General features: G+C 41.6%; 2 protein-coding genes across 5 annotated transcripts in view; one reads left to right on the top strand and one right to left on the bottom strand.

Moving 5' to 3' along the window:
- LOC114667538 (gastrula zinc finger protein XlCGF52.1-like) overlaps nt 1–14,428 on the top strand; it is a 99,523-nt gene that overhangs the window by 45,491 nt on the left and 39,604 nt on the right. For 2 of the 4 annotated variants that reach the window (XR_007934802.1, XM_028822869.2), the window contains exon 1: nt 11,779–12,192. The exons of the other annotated variants lie outside the window; for them this stretch is intronic. The gene's annotated coding sequence lies outside the window, so the exon portion shown is untranslated. Of the gene's footprint in view, nt 1–11,778; nt 12,193–14,428 lie in introns of those variants that run through there. 4 annotated transcript variants of the gene reach the window in all.
- LOC127527643 (uncharacterized) lies at nt 3,411–9,242 on the bottom strand. The gene is made up of 2 exons (XM_051926923.1): nt 9,122–9,242; nt 3,411–5,017 (listed from the first exon to the last, which is right to left on the bottom strand). The coding sequence occupies exons 1-2, from the start codon at nt 9,148–9,150 to the stop codon at nt 3,847–3,849; spliced, it is 1,200 nt and encodes a 399-aa protein (XP_051782883.1). The 5' UTR covers nt 9,151–9,242; the 3' UTR covers nt 3,411–3,846.

Genomic DNA, 14,428 nt, shown 5'->3' with positions numbered 1-14,428 from the left:
GGGGGGGGGGGGGGGGGGGGGGTGGGGGGGAACAAGATTTAAATCCTTGAGCTGTTTCTCCATTCAATGAGGTGTTAGAAGCACTGGAAAAGTCAAAGAACGTGATCCTAACGTGGTGCCAGCTTAGTCCAGGTGGGAGTAGGCCTTGTGGAGCATAGAGATGAGAACACCCTCACTACACCTACATTACTGGTCAAATGTTTTAGAATACCTCCATTTTTTCAGTTTTTCTTCAAATTTAATCAGTTGAAATGCAATGAATAACCTAAACGGTGACCAGGGGAGTAGTAAACTGACAGAGGACACCCTAGAAAGTCGTAAATTCTAATGATAATGGCAAGAAAACAGCAATTAACAAATGAAATGAAACTGAGTACTATTACTGCGGTGGGTTGGCACCCTGCCCGGGATTGGTTCCTACCTTCTGCCCTGTGTTGGCTGGGATTGGCTCCAGCAGACCCCCGTGACCCTGTGTTCGGATTCAGCGGGTTGGATAATGGATGGATGGATGAGTACTATTACTTTTAGATGTGTGGGCCTTTCATTTAGAGAAATTGCAACAAAAAAAAAAAAAATCAAAGTCTCCATGAATACAGTGGTATTCTACACAATCCAAAGGCAACTGGAAGAAACTCCGACAGGAAGAGATCTGGCAGACCCAAAGTCAACACCCCATTAGAAGACAAACTCCTGAGGGTCACCAGCTGGGGTGATCACAGGCGCCTCACAGCTCAACAGTGCAGGTTGAAAAAAGCGAAGTGTCAGTGTCTACTGTGAAGAGGAGACTTTGTCCAGTCTGCAGTGGTCCACGGCTGCTAGTCAAGGGCCCTTGTTTTTGTCCTTTAAGGAATGGCTTTCTTCCTGCCACTCATCCTGTCGAACCAGCAGCACAAAGTCTCCTCTTCTACAGGACAGACTTGCTTTTTTCGACCTGCACTGTTAGTTGTTGTGCTGTGAGGCGCCTGGTCACACAAAGCTGGTGACCCTCAGAAACGTGACTGGTAGAACAAATGAGCACTGTTTTCTGAATGCTAAAAAAACAAACTGGGAAAAACACAAAAATAATGGAGAAGAAAAGCAAAATGTTATTGTGGGGCCCTACTATAACAATACAATGTCTGCTCTTGATGAAAATATCATAACTCGCTGTGCAGCTTTATTGCTTGTCTCTCACTGCCTTTGGTGACCCACACTGACTGATATTTTTTTAACCCTTTTCTCCTCCATTTAGTCAGTAAAAACATGTTAGTTGATTTTTAAGACAATATGTCTCATTAATAAACCGTCTATACCAGGGGTGTCGAACTCCAGGCCTGGAGGGCCGCAGTGTCTGCAGGTTTTCATTCTAACCCTTTTCCTAATCAGTGACCAGTTTTCATTGCTAATTAACTTCTTTTCCCTTCATTTTAATAGCCCTGTTTTTAAGGATTCAGTCCTCTGAATTTATCCTTTCTTCATTAAAGTGAGAGCCAAACAGAAATGAAATGTGAAACAAGCTGACAGATGACCAGAGGGGGGGTATTTTCCGTACGTGGATTACTCGTTTAGGCCGGATGTAAGTGTTGACCGATTTGGCCTGGATCCTGGATCTGTCGGTTTTTTCGAAACTCTTGCTGGATGTTTTGTCATAGCGAGTAAACATCCAAATCCTCAAACCTGTTCGATGTAAACAAGGATTAGCTCACACACTTAATCAGTGTCCGTGCGTGGAATTCATTAAGACATGACTTCGCCGTTCATGAATGAGCGACCAGTTGATATCAGTGCGCAAATTATAAGAAGAGAATTTCATATTGGAGAGGGTTTTGCGCGATCGGCAAAATCCTTTATTGCTCCCGGAGGAAATTCTTTTCGAAAGATTCCGCTTTAGCCGAAGGGGGATATTGTACCTCAAAGATTTATTAGCACCTTATATTACAAGTCAAACTCGGCGAAGTCGGCCTCTCACAACCACACAGACAGTAGGCATTGCTTTGAGGTTTTTTGCAAGCAGCACTTTGTTTATATACTGTAGGCGATACGTTAAATCTAACTAAAAGTGCAGTTTGCCAGGCAATTCGTAAAGTCTGTTTGGCTCTGAAATATTTCCTTCAGGTTTTCATTGTGTTTCCTGGACACCTGCATGTGCAGACCATAAAAGAAGCATTTCATTGCCATTGCAGGTAGGTAATACACAGGGTAAAACACCCACAGTTCCATGAAGAATCTCACAATCGGCCTAACATTCTCATTACCAGGATTTCCAAATGTGATTGGGGCACTGGATTATATGCAGATCCGAATAATCAGACACAGTGTCTTCATCAAATATTTCACCTTCATCAATATCTCGTTGGTCAGACACAGGTTCAAGGGATATGACATTCCCTGCCCAGACAAAAAAGAGGGCTATATGGAACATACCTATGGCACACATGGAGGACAAATATATGCAATGACCATCCTTTACCTGAAATGAAGTGACCACTGCATCCTGCCACTGGTTCTGAGGAGGAGCTTCCCCCTGGAATGCCCTCAGAAACAAGGCGATGGGAATTTTGCTGGAGAGCCAACTCTTCTGCAGGGTTTAGGTCCGGACCGCGTAGACCTCCACCTGTTTTTTGCTTGTCTGCCTTCTTATTAGCTTTAGAATTAATGTTTTTTATATTATATAAAGAATTGTTGACATAAAGAATCATAAATAGTTCTATACCAATATATTTACCAGTTTGAAGTATATTCTTGTATTTTACTTTAACCTGTTCCCATGTTCTCCTTGTGCTCACGTTTGATCTGGAATTATGACATATTAAATAATAATTAATCTGACACATTGGACACACTGCATTCAGTAAGTACAATGCACACTACTTAGCGTTTAATTTGTCGGCCACTTTTTGCCAGCCGTCTTTTCTGGTTTGGGCTGCTTTTGCAGTGTTACCACTTGTGCATATTAAATCTTGAAATTTTTCATGTCCTTCGAATAAAAGGTCTTGCTCCGCTTGTGTGAAAAAAAAATGCGCCCATTCTTTTGTCATTTTGTTGCAGCCTATCTGTTTTAGTTTGGGAAAATGGTTCAAAGGTTTTAACAGAAAATAAGCAGGCAAGAATCAGAGAGGAAAGGTCCAATACTTCAATTGTTTACTTGTTCAAATATAATATCAGTTACATACAATATAATAGCAATATACATGCAGATATAGGAATTGTACTATTGACTTACAGTAATATATATAAAGATATATGATTTATACTATTAACTTACAGTAATACAGATATGTGAATTATACTATACTTACAGTAATATCAAAAGACCCAGAGCCATCATCCTAGACCAGTAAACTGAGGGAGCCCGCGTGTCAGTCTCGTCAGAGGATCAACTCGTGAGCCTGGTCCAATACCGGGCGGTGTGCACGTTCCCCACGGTTGAGCTTCCGAAGAAACTGAGGGCGGAACCTTCCCTTATATACTAATTGAGTGTCCTTACCCAAAATGGCTTACGTGTAAGCAGTGTATACAGAAGTGATGAGTTTCTGCACACCTTCTTCCCACGGGACATCTTATTGTTTTTCTTCTACTTGGCCCTCACTGAGATGGTGCCTAGTATCAGAAGACACACAATAACAAGCGTTGCTTGCAATGAAGCCCCTCGAAGTGAAAAACAAGTACATGGCCTTGACTGTATTCCCATAACATTCTGAAACTCTTTATGAGAAGCAAGTTTTTGCACATTCTTTCGCTATCATCCCAAACATTCCAATCTTTGTAGCTGGTTTTGCACTGAAGCGACCAACCCCCTCTTACTCCTTTATTTCATCCCTTCTCCTGTTACAGAGAAAACCTTTTTTATTACAATCGGTCCCTCGCTCAGCGCAAAATCAGCAACCTTGTCTGTCGTGCTCTGTTATTAATTCGTTTTAAAACACAAAACACATAGCAATTAAATATAGTCATTAAAGCAATAATAATAATAAGCAGCACCAAAGGGTGTCCGTGTGCAACAACAGGTAAAACGTGATATCTACACAAGGTTATCATAGTGGTAACATTGTATTGAAACCAATACCCATTACATATTGTATCATTACACTCAGTATTTTCAGGTTTAACCGTTAACCATAAGCTACTGCTAAAGTTCCATATATCATGCCATATTTGCATATTATTTTTCTGTATCTGTGCTTGTAATATGTTAAAAGTGCATACAGTCCAGTTCATGAAAGTTGAGACATTTAACCATCGAGTGTCATTGCTAGCCGTGATTATCCAATCTGAAGCGCGTTGTTCCCAGTTTACTGTTTGCTGATGAGAGACCATGGACTGAGGTAACCACCTAGCCATTTGGTCTGCCACTTTGTGAGTATGTCGTCCCACATTCTCAAGCTTGTTTGCAGTTATTTCATTATCTACGGTGTTTAAAGTTCCTAGGGTGGTGCCAACCCCTCCTAAGAAAGTGTCATACCATGCCCGTTTAGCACGCTTACACTGTGGCAACAGTGGAAACGTCACTTGCCATGTAACCTTAGTCCTTTTTGCTGTCATAGAAACAAGTTTACATGTGTCAATTATTGGTTCTACATGTGACTGTCTCGTTATGGGGGTTCTAGCCCACACGGCTATAGCAAGCATTGGTATAGTCCTGTTAATAATTTCAGTTGCATTGATCCAGCCAATGGGCCCAGGCTTATTAGAGGTGTATTCGCCTGATGTTGCATTGACCTCGCACTGTACCTTGGAGCCGTTCCAGGGCCCCATACACCAAGTTACTTTCGACGTCCAGGTAATATTTAAGTTTTCAGAGCACTCAATCAGATACTTCTGTGGTTTTACCCCCGGCACCTTCAAGTTCGAGGAGTAGATGGTGCACCCGTCACCAGTCGTAATGTTGAGGACATTGCAAGACTGATTCTCCAGACACGTGGTGTTCTCCTGACGTCTGGGCTTAGTGGAATCGTTCCACCACCATCGGACCGGAGTCGTCTCCGTTGCCTCGCCTCCTAATGTGGTGGCTCCTACTTCATTCAGAACACCCCCAATTCTGTAAAACAAGAGCACAGCATGTTGCACCCACTCCTCACTCCCGTCTATAGCAGTGTTTTACAGGAACATTTACCCATGCTTCTTCTCCATTGTATAGAACAGTTACAATCAAATCCTGTCCCATTGCGATGATTTCTGCCGGGCGGGGTGGTTCATGGGGTTGTTTAACCCACACCTTCACCCCGTTAACCAATTTAGGAGCATCTGTTGATCCAAATCCCCCCACATTCCGGCCAGTCTTAACTACTGGTGCAGTACTTTCCTGCACTTTTCCCATGTGAACTGGTATTATTAACAAGTGCGCTATTCGATCTCCCTTAGTCAATTTGATTGGATCCCCCATTGAGGATTGTAACAGAACTTTGACGGTCCCTTGGTAATCTGCGTCGATTACGCCTGCTAGCACAGTGACTCCCTTTAGCGCCAGACTTGATCTTGGGCATACATGCCCGTAGTGTCCCTTCGGGATTTTCACCCCTTTGTTTTACATGCTGAGCTCCAAAAACTGGATGGTAAGCCACTGCCTTTCATTTACTTATTCCCCAATATGAATGTGCTGCTTGAAACAACAATAAGTTTTTTCATTCCAACTAACTGCTAAAATGGCCATTCCATTAATTCAAATGCAGTACTTTCAAAAGCTTTCATATACAAACACGTGCTTTGCTTTCATCTCCTCTATTTCTTTCTTTAATTCACTTAGTTTTCAGTCACATTATTCAACTCATGCCCTGCAGTCTACAATGGCTATACAAATCCACCAGTTTCTCCACATTCAATGTCTAAATCAAATCTTACCTTAGCACTGGTTACTTTTACAAAAAGTTATGAATTAACTATTGGTATAACATTTTTAAACCTCAGAATTATACAGAGAATGCAGTGCAGTAGAGAATAAATGGAAGAAAACATTCTTACTCTTTTCCTTTTCTTTCAGTCCTCTGTTTTAACTTGCAATTTGGCATTGGCTGTTTTTATACTGCCACATGCCATTTTTCATACCAATTATTGCATTTAAACAAATGCACACCATATTGTCACTTACACTTTCCTTCATTACTACATACAAGTAACCCTCACATTATAGCAGCTTTACTTGTAAACTGACGTCTCCAATATACATATTGTTTTCTCTGCAGCAACAATCAACACAGGGGCTTTGAAAGGAGTGCTCCCAATAACCAGCTTAAGTTCTACTGCTGTTCCTCAGGGTCAAAAGACCCCGAAATCAAAGCACACACTTTAACACTGAGCGGTCGTTGTTTAATCCGTATGGCATTCTCGATGTACATCGCTACGTGTACTGCTAGCTGCTCGCGACTTTTTAGCCAGGTATTACTCCTCTCTTTTGCCTCCTCATCTAACTGCTTTATAATAATTATTAACCTTACACAATCTGTCTGACCAGCAGACAAGTGTAGGTTTTCTGTTTCAGCCGCCTTTGCCTCCACTTGATGCAGAGACGCTTTATCTGCGTCTTTGACTAGCGCAGCTGCTGCGGCTGACTCCGCCCTCCTCGAGGAAAGCACAACGGCCTCCGATTCGACTCTCTCTATCGCTACTGCTACGGTTAACGTTGCCGTTAAAGTTTCTGTTGCAACTACTGCTGTCTCCATTTTTAGCGAAGAAAACACAGCTGTAAAAGTTGATTCTACCGTACACCTAAAAAACTTCAGAAATGCTGTTGATGCACGCTTACATTTGCAGGCTGTATGCCAGCATGCGATTACAGCATATTTGCCACCTGTGGACGATCCATCCCTATTATATACTCTTTCACTGGGGTGATTAGTACGGGGTAGGGTCTCACGGGCAACTGACCAATTTGTAACATCACCGTCACCTGAGTGGCAGGGATGTCCGTTCCCCCAATCCCCTGCACTGTCAATCGTTTCCCTTTGAATTTAGATGGATTCTCATATATTAAAGTGGCCTCCGCACCCGTATCGATGAGAGCCTTTACTATTTGTTTGTTTTTATTTTCCCAATGTATCGTTACCGGTACAAAAGGTCGAATGTCCGCATCATGCCAATTTAGGGCTCTCACCTGTGCTTGGCCCCATCCCTAACAATCTCGTGCTGCGCGTTCTAATTCTTCAACGGGATATAAAGTCCTTCCTTTATTTTTCCCTTTCCCTTTGCCTTTAGCTTTTTTCCCTCCTTTCTTATGCTTACTCTTGCGTCGGTTTTTCTCCCTATCTTCCTCCTCCTCTTCCTCCGAGGAGCTCTCGGAAGATGAAGAGGGGCCAGTTTCATCACGCTTTTTGCTCAATTTCTCCCACTCAGCAAAGGTAAGAACTTCGTCATGCTTTTTACTTAATTTTTCCCATTCTGCAAAGGTAAGGAGTGAATGTACTTCCGCCTTTGCCACTCGCTTCTTTATTCCGCCAGACTTATCTATAAGTCCTTTTTTCTTTGCCCTGTCCAGGAGCAGTCCTGTAGGCTGTCCATCTATCTCCTCCTTAGGGACTTTAGCATTAATTAACGCTCCCCATAACTCCTTCCTATTCACTCCCCCTGTTCTATAGGCGCTATTCCTTGATGTAGCCCCAGTGGGTTGTGTTGCAGCTGTCCCTGGCGGGGCTCCTCCCCACTCCCCCAGGTCACCTAAATCCCGTAATTTAGTCACAACCTCCCCCACTCCTGCACCTACCTCATTCAGTAAAAGAGTCATTATTATTCCTTTCAAACTAGCAGGGGCTGTTTTTATTAGGATGGTCCTGGCTACAGATGTAAATGGGAACAAATCTAACTGGTCCGCCTGGCCCGCTACCACGGCGTCCCTCATTGCCAATTCTCTAACCACTCGAATCGCCTGCTGCAAAGTCGTCCATGATTTTACTTCAGGCCAATTCTGTGGGTGCGGATATATTTCAAATGCTGCGTTCGCCGCCAGCGCCAACAACGTACTATCCCCTTCTAACTTGGTCAGTTCTTGTCTCATTGCTTGTTTAAAACGGGGATCGATGGCATAATCTGTAAATTCAGTACCATCCCCCTTATCCAGTGACACATGCCCGGCTCCTGCATCATGCAAGCGTACGAGCCATGTGTCTACTGGCTCATTTCGCCCTTGTGCATAACGTGATCTAAATCCTTCTCTTTCTTGTGCAGTGTAATCTTCATAAACATGTCCCCTCCTAACATTACCCTGTGCATCAGTAAAAAGTCTGCGACGTGTCACGGGTTTAGCCTGTAAAGGCAGAGGATCAATTACCGACCCTGCATCGGGTCCGTCATCATCCTCATAATCATCATCCCAAATGTTACCGTCCCATTTTTCAGGATCCCACTCATGGACGTTAACTGCGGCTACAAACGCTTTGATCTTCGCAACATCCGGTCTACGCTTCTTTTTTGCATTCACCTTGGCTATGCAAAAGGCTGCCTTTTCCGCCATCCCCTCGGCTCTCTGTACCCGCGGCAATAATACAGCTACCTGGGATTCGGCCATTGAGGCCCACCCTAACGCATCCGCCAAGTCCATTTGCATTTTCTTAATCTCCCTTTCTTTTTCGTCTATCAGACTATCCAGATTTTTAACCGCAGTTAGCAAAACCCACCCTCACGTCTGCAAGCCCATTATGGGTTCCTTTGCAGACACCTGACATTTCTTAAGCGCGGCTAGCACATTCACTGGTGTTGGGGGATCCAAGCTCTGCCAATATTGTGCTAATCCCCCCCCACATCTCAATTCTCTGGCGCAGTCTTCCCATACTGTTTCTTCCCAGCCAGGGAGAGGTAAAGGAGCTGCACCAGGGTTTTTATCCTTTTTCTTAAACATCTCTGATTTCCTTTGCCTCACTTAATAGTTCAATATTTTACCAGATTCCCCAAAATCCTGCCGACTACGCCAAAATGTTTTAGTTTGGGAAAATGGTTCAAAGGTTTTAACAGAAAATAAGCAGGCAAGAATCAGAGAGGAAAGGTCCAATACTTCAATTGTTTACTTGTTCAAATATAATATCAGTTACATACAATATAATAGCAATATACATGCAGATATAGGAATTGTACTATTGACTTACAGTAATATATATAAAGATATATGATTTATACTATTAACTTACAGTAATAGATATGTGAATTATACTATACTTACAGTAATATCAAAAGACCCAGAGCCATCATCCTAGACCAGTAGACTGAGGGAGCCCGCGTGTCAGTCTCGTCAGAGGATCAACTCGTGAGCCTGGTCCAATACCGGGCGGTGTGCACGTTCCCCCACGGTTGAGCTTCCGAAGAAACTGAGGGCGGAACCTTCCCTTATATACTAATTGAGTGTCCTTACCCAAAATGGCTTACGTGTAAGCAGTGTATACAGAAGTGATGAGTTTCTGCACACCTTCTTCCCACGGGACATCTTATTGTTTTTCTTCTACTTGGCCCTCACTGAGATGGTGCCTAGTATCAGAAGACACACAATAACAAGCGTTGCTTGCAATGAAGCCCCTCGAAGTGAAAAACAAGTACATGGCCTTGACTGTATTCCCATAACATTCTGAAACTCTTTATGAGAAGCAAGTTTTTGCACATTCTTTCGCTATCATCCCAAACATTCCAATCTTTGTAGCTGGTTTTGCACTGAAGCGACCAACCCCCCCTCTTACTCCTTTATTTCATCCCTTCTCCTGTTACAGAGAAAACCTTTTTTATTACACTATCAAAGACTTGATCATGTTTTCAAGACTCAATATATATGGGCTTTTCACTCAGCGCGGGCGCGCGCATTCATCTCGGATGATTAGATCCAGCTAGACTAATCTACTACACGGCTGCGTTTGAAAAACTGACTTATCCCGGATGAGTTTCACCGGCATTAACTCATCCAAGATGAGACATCTGATCTCGGATGATTTAAACGACGTATGGAAAATACCCCCCGGCTAAACTGGGATTTCAAACTCAAACCAATTTTCACTCCAGCCAGTCTCTTAATGAAAAGCTGATTTTTGCTGTTAATTAAACTTATTTAATTCCACAGCTTGTTGCTGCTCTCATTCTGCCATGGCAGACATTTCTAAAACTGTTGATTTTCTGTTTTTTCTAAGAACATTGTCAAAATGTTTTGGTGACCTGAGAGATCAACCTTACTGAGACCTTAACCTTTCGTTATTTTCAGATATTATGTACTGGGCACAGGTGAGCTGGTCATGTGGCGGCTCGTTTTGTGTCTCGTTTGTATTTGGCTGCTAATTAAGGAAAAAGAGACAACTAAGGGGCCTGAGTCAAGTTAATTAAAACCAAGGCAAAAAGAAGTTAATTAGCAGCAAAAACATGTCACAAATGAAGAAGATGGTTAGAATGAAAAATTGCAGCCACTGCGGCCCTCCAGGACAGGAGTTCGACACCTGTGGTCTATACTGACAAACGTCATTAATTAATGTGCTTAAGTTATCAGATCAGACATTTTAGTTTAAATATATACTTTTAGATTTTGTCCTCTTTAATATGCAACATGATCATGAATTAATTTTTACATTTTCTGTATCAAATATGAAAATGTAACACTTATTACAGGGAAAGTCCTAATGTGCAAAACATGTTTGCCATAACACTCCATGGATTCTTTCACAAGATTTTTTGTAAGACAGGCTTACTTCAGAATTTGTGCATTTTGTTTCATAGCTCATGCATACTTGGAAACTGTTTTGGACAGAAAACACAGGTATCTGTTTAAACAATTCTATTATTTTTTTTAATAATTGAACTTAAAACTGTTTCATTTACACACTTTTAATCGCTGATATAATAAAGTGGTGGGTTTTACCTTCTACAATATATAGCCTTTGTAATGGATTTATTTCCCCCAGATTAATCAAATGAAGACTTCCAAGCAAACAAGGTAAGGACACTTATTTAAAACGCCAAACAAGAAAATTTAAGGCTTTCGGTAGAGCAAGGAAACTACCTGAGTAAATGTAGGCCTATGAGAGCAAGGGACCACGAACAGAGTGAAAGTGGACGAGTGCATTGATTTGAACGAATTGTCTTTTAAATGTCTTTGCAGAGAGTTTTTGGCTGTCAATGAATTATTAGTGATATTTTCTAACTTTTGTATAAACGTCTTTGTTAAAAAGGTCAATATATAGGCCTACAGGGTGGTCCAGATCTAATTATGCAAATTTCATTACGCTATAACTTAAGTTTATTACATAGAGAATTCACAAAAAAATTATTTTTGTTGCCGATAGATGGCAACACCTGCCCTACATTAGTTTATTACAAGATATTTCGAACAATTCGTTTGTCTTGCATTGTTTTCCTGCATTGCATTAAAAGTTGCATAATTAGATCTGTACCTCCCCCCCCCCTCTCTCTCTCTCTCTATATATATACTGTATATATATATATATATATATATATATATATATATATATATATATATATATATATATTACAGTATTTAAATATACACAATATAAAAATGTTCTATCTTTATTAAAGAATATACTTTATTACTAAACACTGGCACACCACTACAATGAAAATCACGCGCAGTGTACCTGCAGACTTAATGCCATAGCTGTGCGGAAAGAAGCAGAGGACAGGTGGCTGCGCGCGCACGGCACTCGCAGGCAGGACGGCACACTTTGTACGGAGCGCGCGTTAAACCAAAACAGAAATAGCGCGCAAAGATCGAGAAGGATCGGAGAGGAGGAGAAAGATCGAGGATCTCGATAACAATCACACTTTGGCGTGCCTGCACTAAAACAGAAGGGCCGCTGAATTCTACGGGGCACTGCTATCTTCGTAACAAGTATTGCGTGCTGGAAGGACTTACGGATTCACAGGTGGATTTGGGTAAACGAGCGGGCAGGCGATGGAGACTAATGAGCTGCCCGGTTAGGGACCAGAACGCCTCCGCCCCAAAACTAAAAGACACTCAAATACGGCTCACTTGCCTCTGCTACAATCAGTGATTTGATTCTCCATAAAACCACCGACTGTCCTTGTCGATGCTCCTAACTGCCTCATCGCTCTCTGGGGAGTGCTGAGAAGACTTTAGAAATCACATGGGGTGCCGCGTGACGTCATACAGGGCGACGGAAAAGAGAATGTAAACGAGAGAAAAGGCTGTCATCGAGTGTTTGCAAGAGAACTGAATCGCATCACCGAGAGGCAGGCAGAGGACAAGTGCTCGGGGACTTGAGGACGCCGCTTTATAGCTGTGTAAGTAGCTCACAGCTGCATGCGACTTAAATGGCAGAGGAGCAGCGTGTTCGTGTCCATCAACCCACCACCAATATTTCCGTCGGTGAATCTAACTGTGGCTCACGCCTTTCTATTTATTGTCCCCCAAAGCCACCGTACGTTATCAAGTCCCATTTTTACTTCACATCGCCGCCCTAACCGTCTCATATTCATTCCTTTAGTTGTGACCGAGGTAAAATTAGCTTGACGTTCGACATTCTTTTGACATTTGAACGTTGAAGCTTCGTATCTCCGTAACGAAAATAGAAGTGTTATTAAAATCAGCTATGTAAAAAAATCACATTTTTCACAAAATTTGTTTACAAGCGTTTCATTTTTCCAGAAAGGTTCCTATTTTGTGTTAAAATCAAGAATAGCCCTCAAAACGCAATGCAACTCCGAAATGGATACAGAATGCACATAAAGTCGGCACCAATGTATATACTTCTTCTTGTGAATTTTATGACAGACTTTACATTGCTTGCGATCATTACTAGTTATTATTTTTTAATAACGTATGCCAATGTAAAGTCAACAGAGTAAAAGCTAAAACCCGCATCAATCCGAAATTTATTTATGAATAGGTCAATGCCTAACGCGCATTTTACAACTCATATTTTTTTTCCTTTTTATTCAATCGAAGACCCTTAAAATGTCATGAACAAGACCTCCGGAATTCAACAGCCTGGCGCTACAGCGTCACTTCTCAAACTGTAGGTATGCATTTCAAAATAAAAGATCCCCTTAATAATATCTTGACATTAAAGGTCTTCGATTGAATAAAAAAAGGAAAAGTATAAGTCTATTCTATACTTATGCTGGCGATTGTATGTGTATTTTGCACCCATGTCGGGCTTTTATTTAATTTTGACAGGCTTTTTTAATTTTTACGGAAAAATGGAAGGAATTAATAAGGATAAGATTGAGCAGCACGTGGAAACAGCTGGAGTTTTACTGAACAGTCAGCATGGGTTCAGAAGAAAGAGGTCGTGTTTTACTAACATGCTGGAATTCTATGAGGAAGCAACCAAAGGATATGAGCAAAGTGGAGCTTATGATTTTGTTTATTTTGACTTTCAGAAAGCTTTTGATAAGGTGCCACATGAAAGGTTGGGCATCAAAGTAAAAGAAGTGGGAGTTCAGGGTGATGTTTGTAGATGGGGGCAGAATTTTCCTGTTTATATATTTCAGCAGTTTTATCATAATAGATTGCAGTTCAATATAAATGTATTATTCTGTAATGGTGCTTTTTTGGCAAACATGTCCGCAAAAGCCTTCAGATTAACTATTCTTGACTCCGTACTTAACACCTCTGTCTTTTAACAGTTGTGAAATGAAAAACTCTGTGACTCTACTGTTGGAACGACTTGTGAGAAACTTTCTTAAAAGGAGAGGTCTGTTATTTTTCTCACACTGAAGATGACCCCCTTAAAGGTTTGTTTCTGTCCTGGTGTCTGTATAAATGCAGGGAATTCCAGTTTCTGTATTACAGCCTGCCCAAAGAACAGGCCTGAGTTGCTTTGAAAGCTTGCATATTGTAATCTGTTCAGTGAGCCATTAAAGGTGTCATTTTGCTTGACTTCTCATTAGAAGGTTCATGAAATGGACCAAGTCGAGTTGTGTTTCTAAGTTCTTTTCCCTGACTCTGTTCTGCCTTTTGACTTCTCCTCTTCCTCCTCCTTCTCCTTATCCTAATCTGTCTTTGTGGATTTCTTAGCAGAAAATGAATTTGTTGTAACACGTCAGCATAAATTCATTGAGACTGTTAAACCTAATATATGCAACGCAACAATTTGATTTTTCTTTTTTTTATATACTTTGTTAATCCCTGAGGCCTTTTCACAGTTCAACACAAATACACAGTTTTAACTTCACCATCATTGAACGTCTTTTTAAAATTTTGATTGCATTTTAATGAACACTAATAGATTTTGTAAAAGTGGAAGGGGGAGAACTAATATCCAGCCATCCATCCATTTTCCAACCCGCTGAATCCAAACACAGGGTCACGGGGGTCTGCTGGAGCCAATCCCAGCCAACACAGGGCACAAGGCAGGAACCAATCCCGGGCAGGGTGCCAACCCACCGCAGGGAGAACTAATATGTCTGGCTAAAAATCAATGATGTTTAACATTTACAGGCTACAAAGTGCATTCCAACACTTGGACTATGGCAGTGCATGATAGTCGGAGGATGGAGATACTAAATGGTGAGA

Source organism: Erpetoichthys calabaricus, chromosome 1, assembly GCF_900747795.2.
Source record: "Erpetoichthys calabaricus chromosome 1, fErpCal1.3, whole genome shotgun sequence".
Classification (NCBI taxonomy): domain Eukaryota; kingdom Metazoa; phylum Chordata; class Cladistia; order Polypteriformes; family Polypteridae; genus Erpetoichthys; species Erpetoichthys calabaricus.
The sequence above is the reverse complement of the archived record's forward strand: the minus strand, read 5'-3'. Positions and strand labels throughout refer to the sequence as shown.

Excerpts from the sequence above, each read along its gene's own strand:
- LOC127527643 (XM_051926923.1), bottom strand. The coding sequence starts at position 9,150 with ATGATGGCTCTGGGTCTTTTGATATTACT. Across the intron at positions 5,018-9,121 it reads CTGGGTCTTTTGATATTACT|AATTGGGGGTGTTCTGAATG; the intron begins GTAAGTATAGTA and ends CTTGTTTTACAG.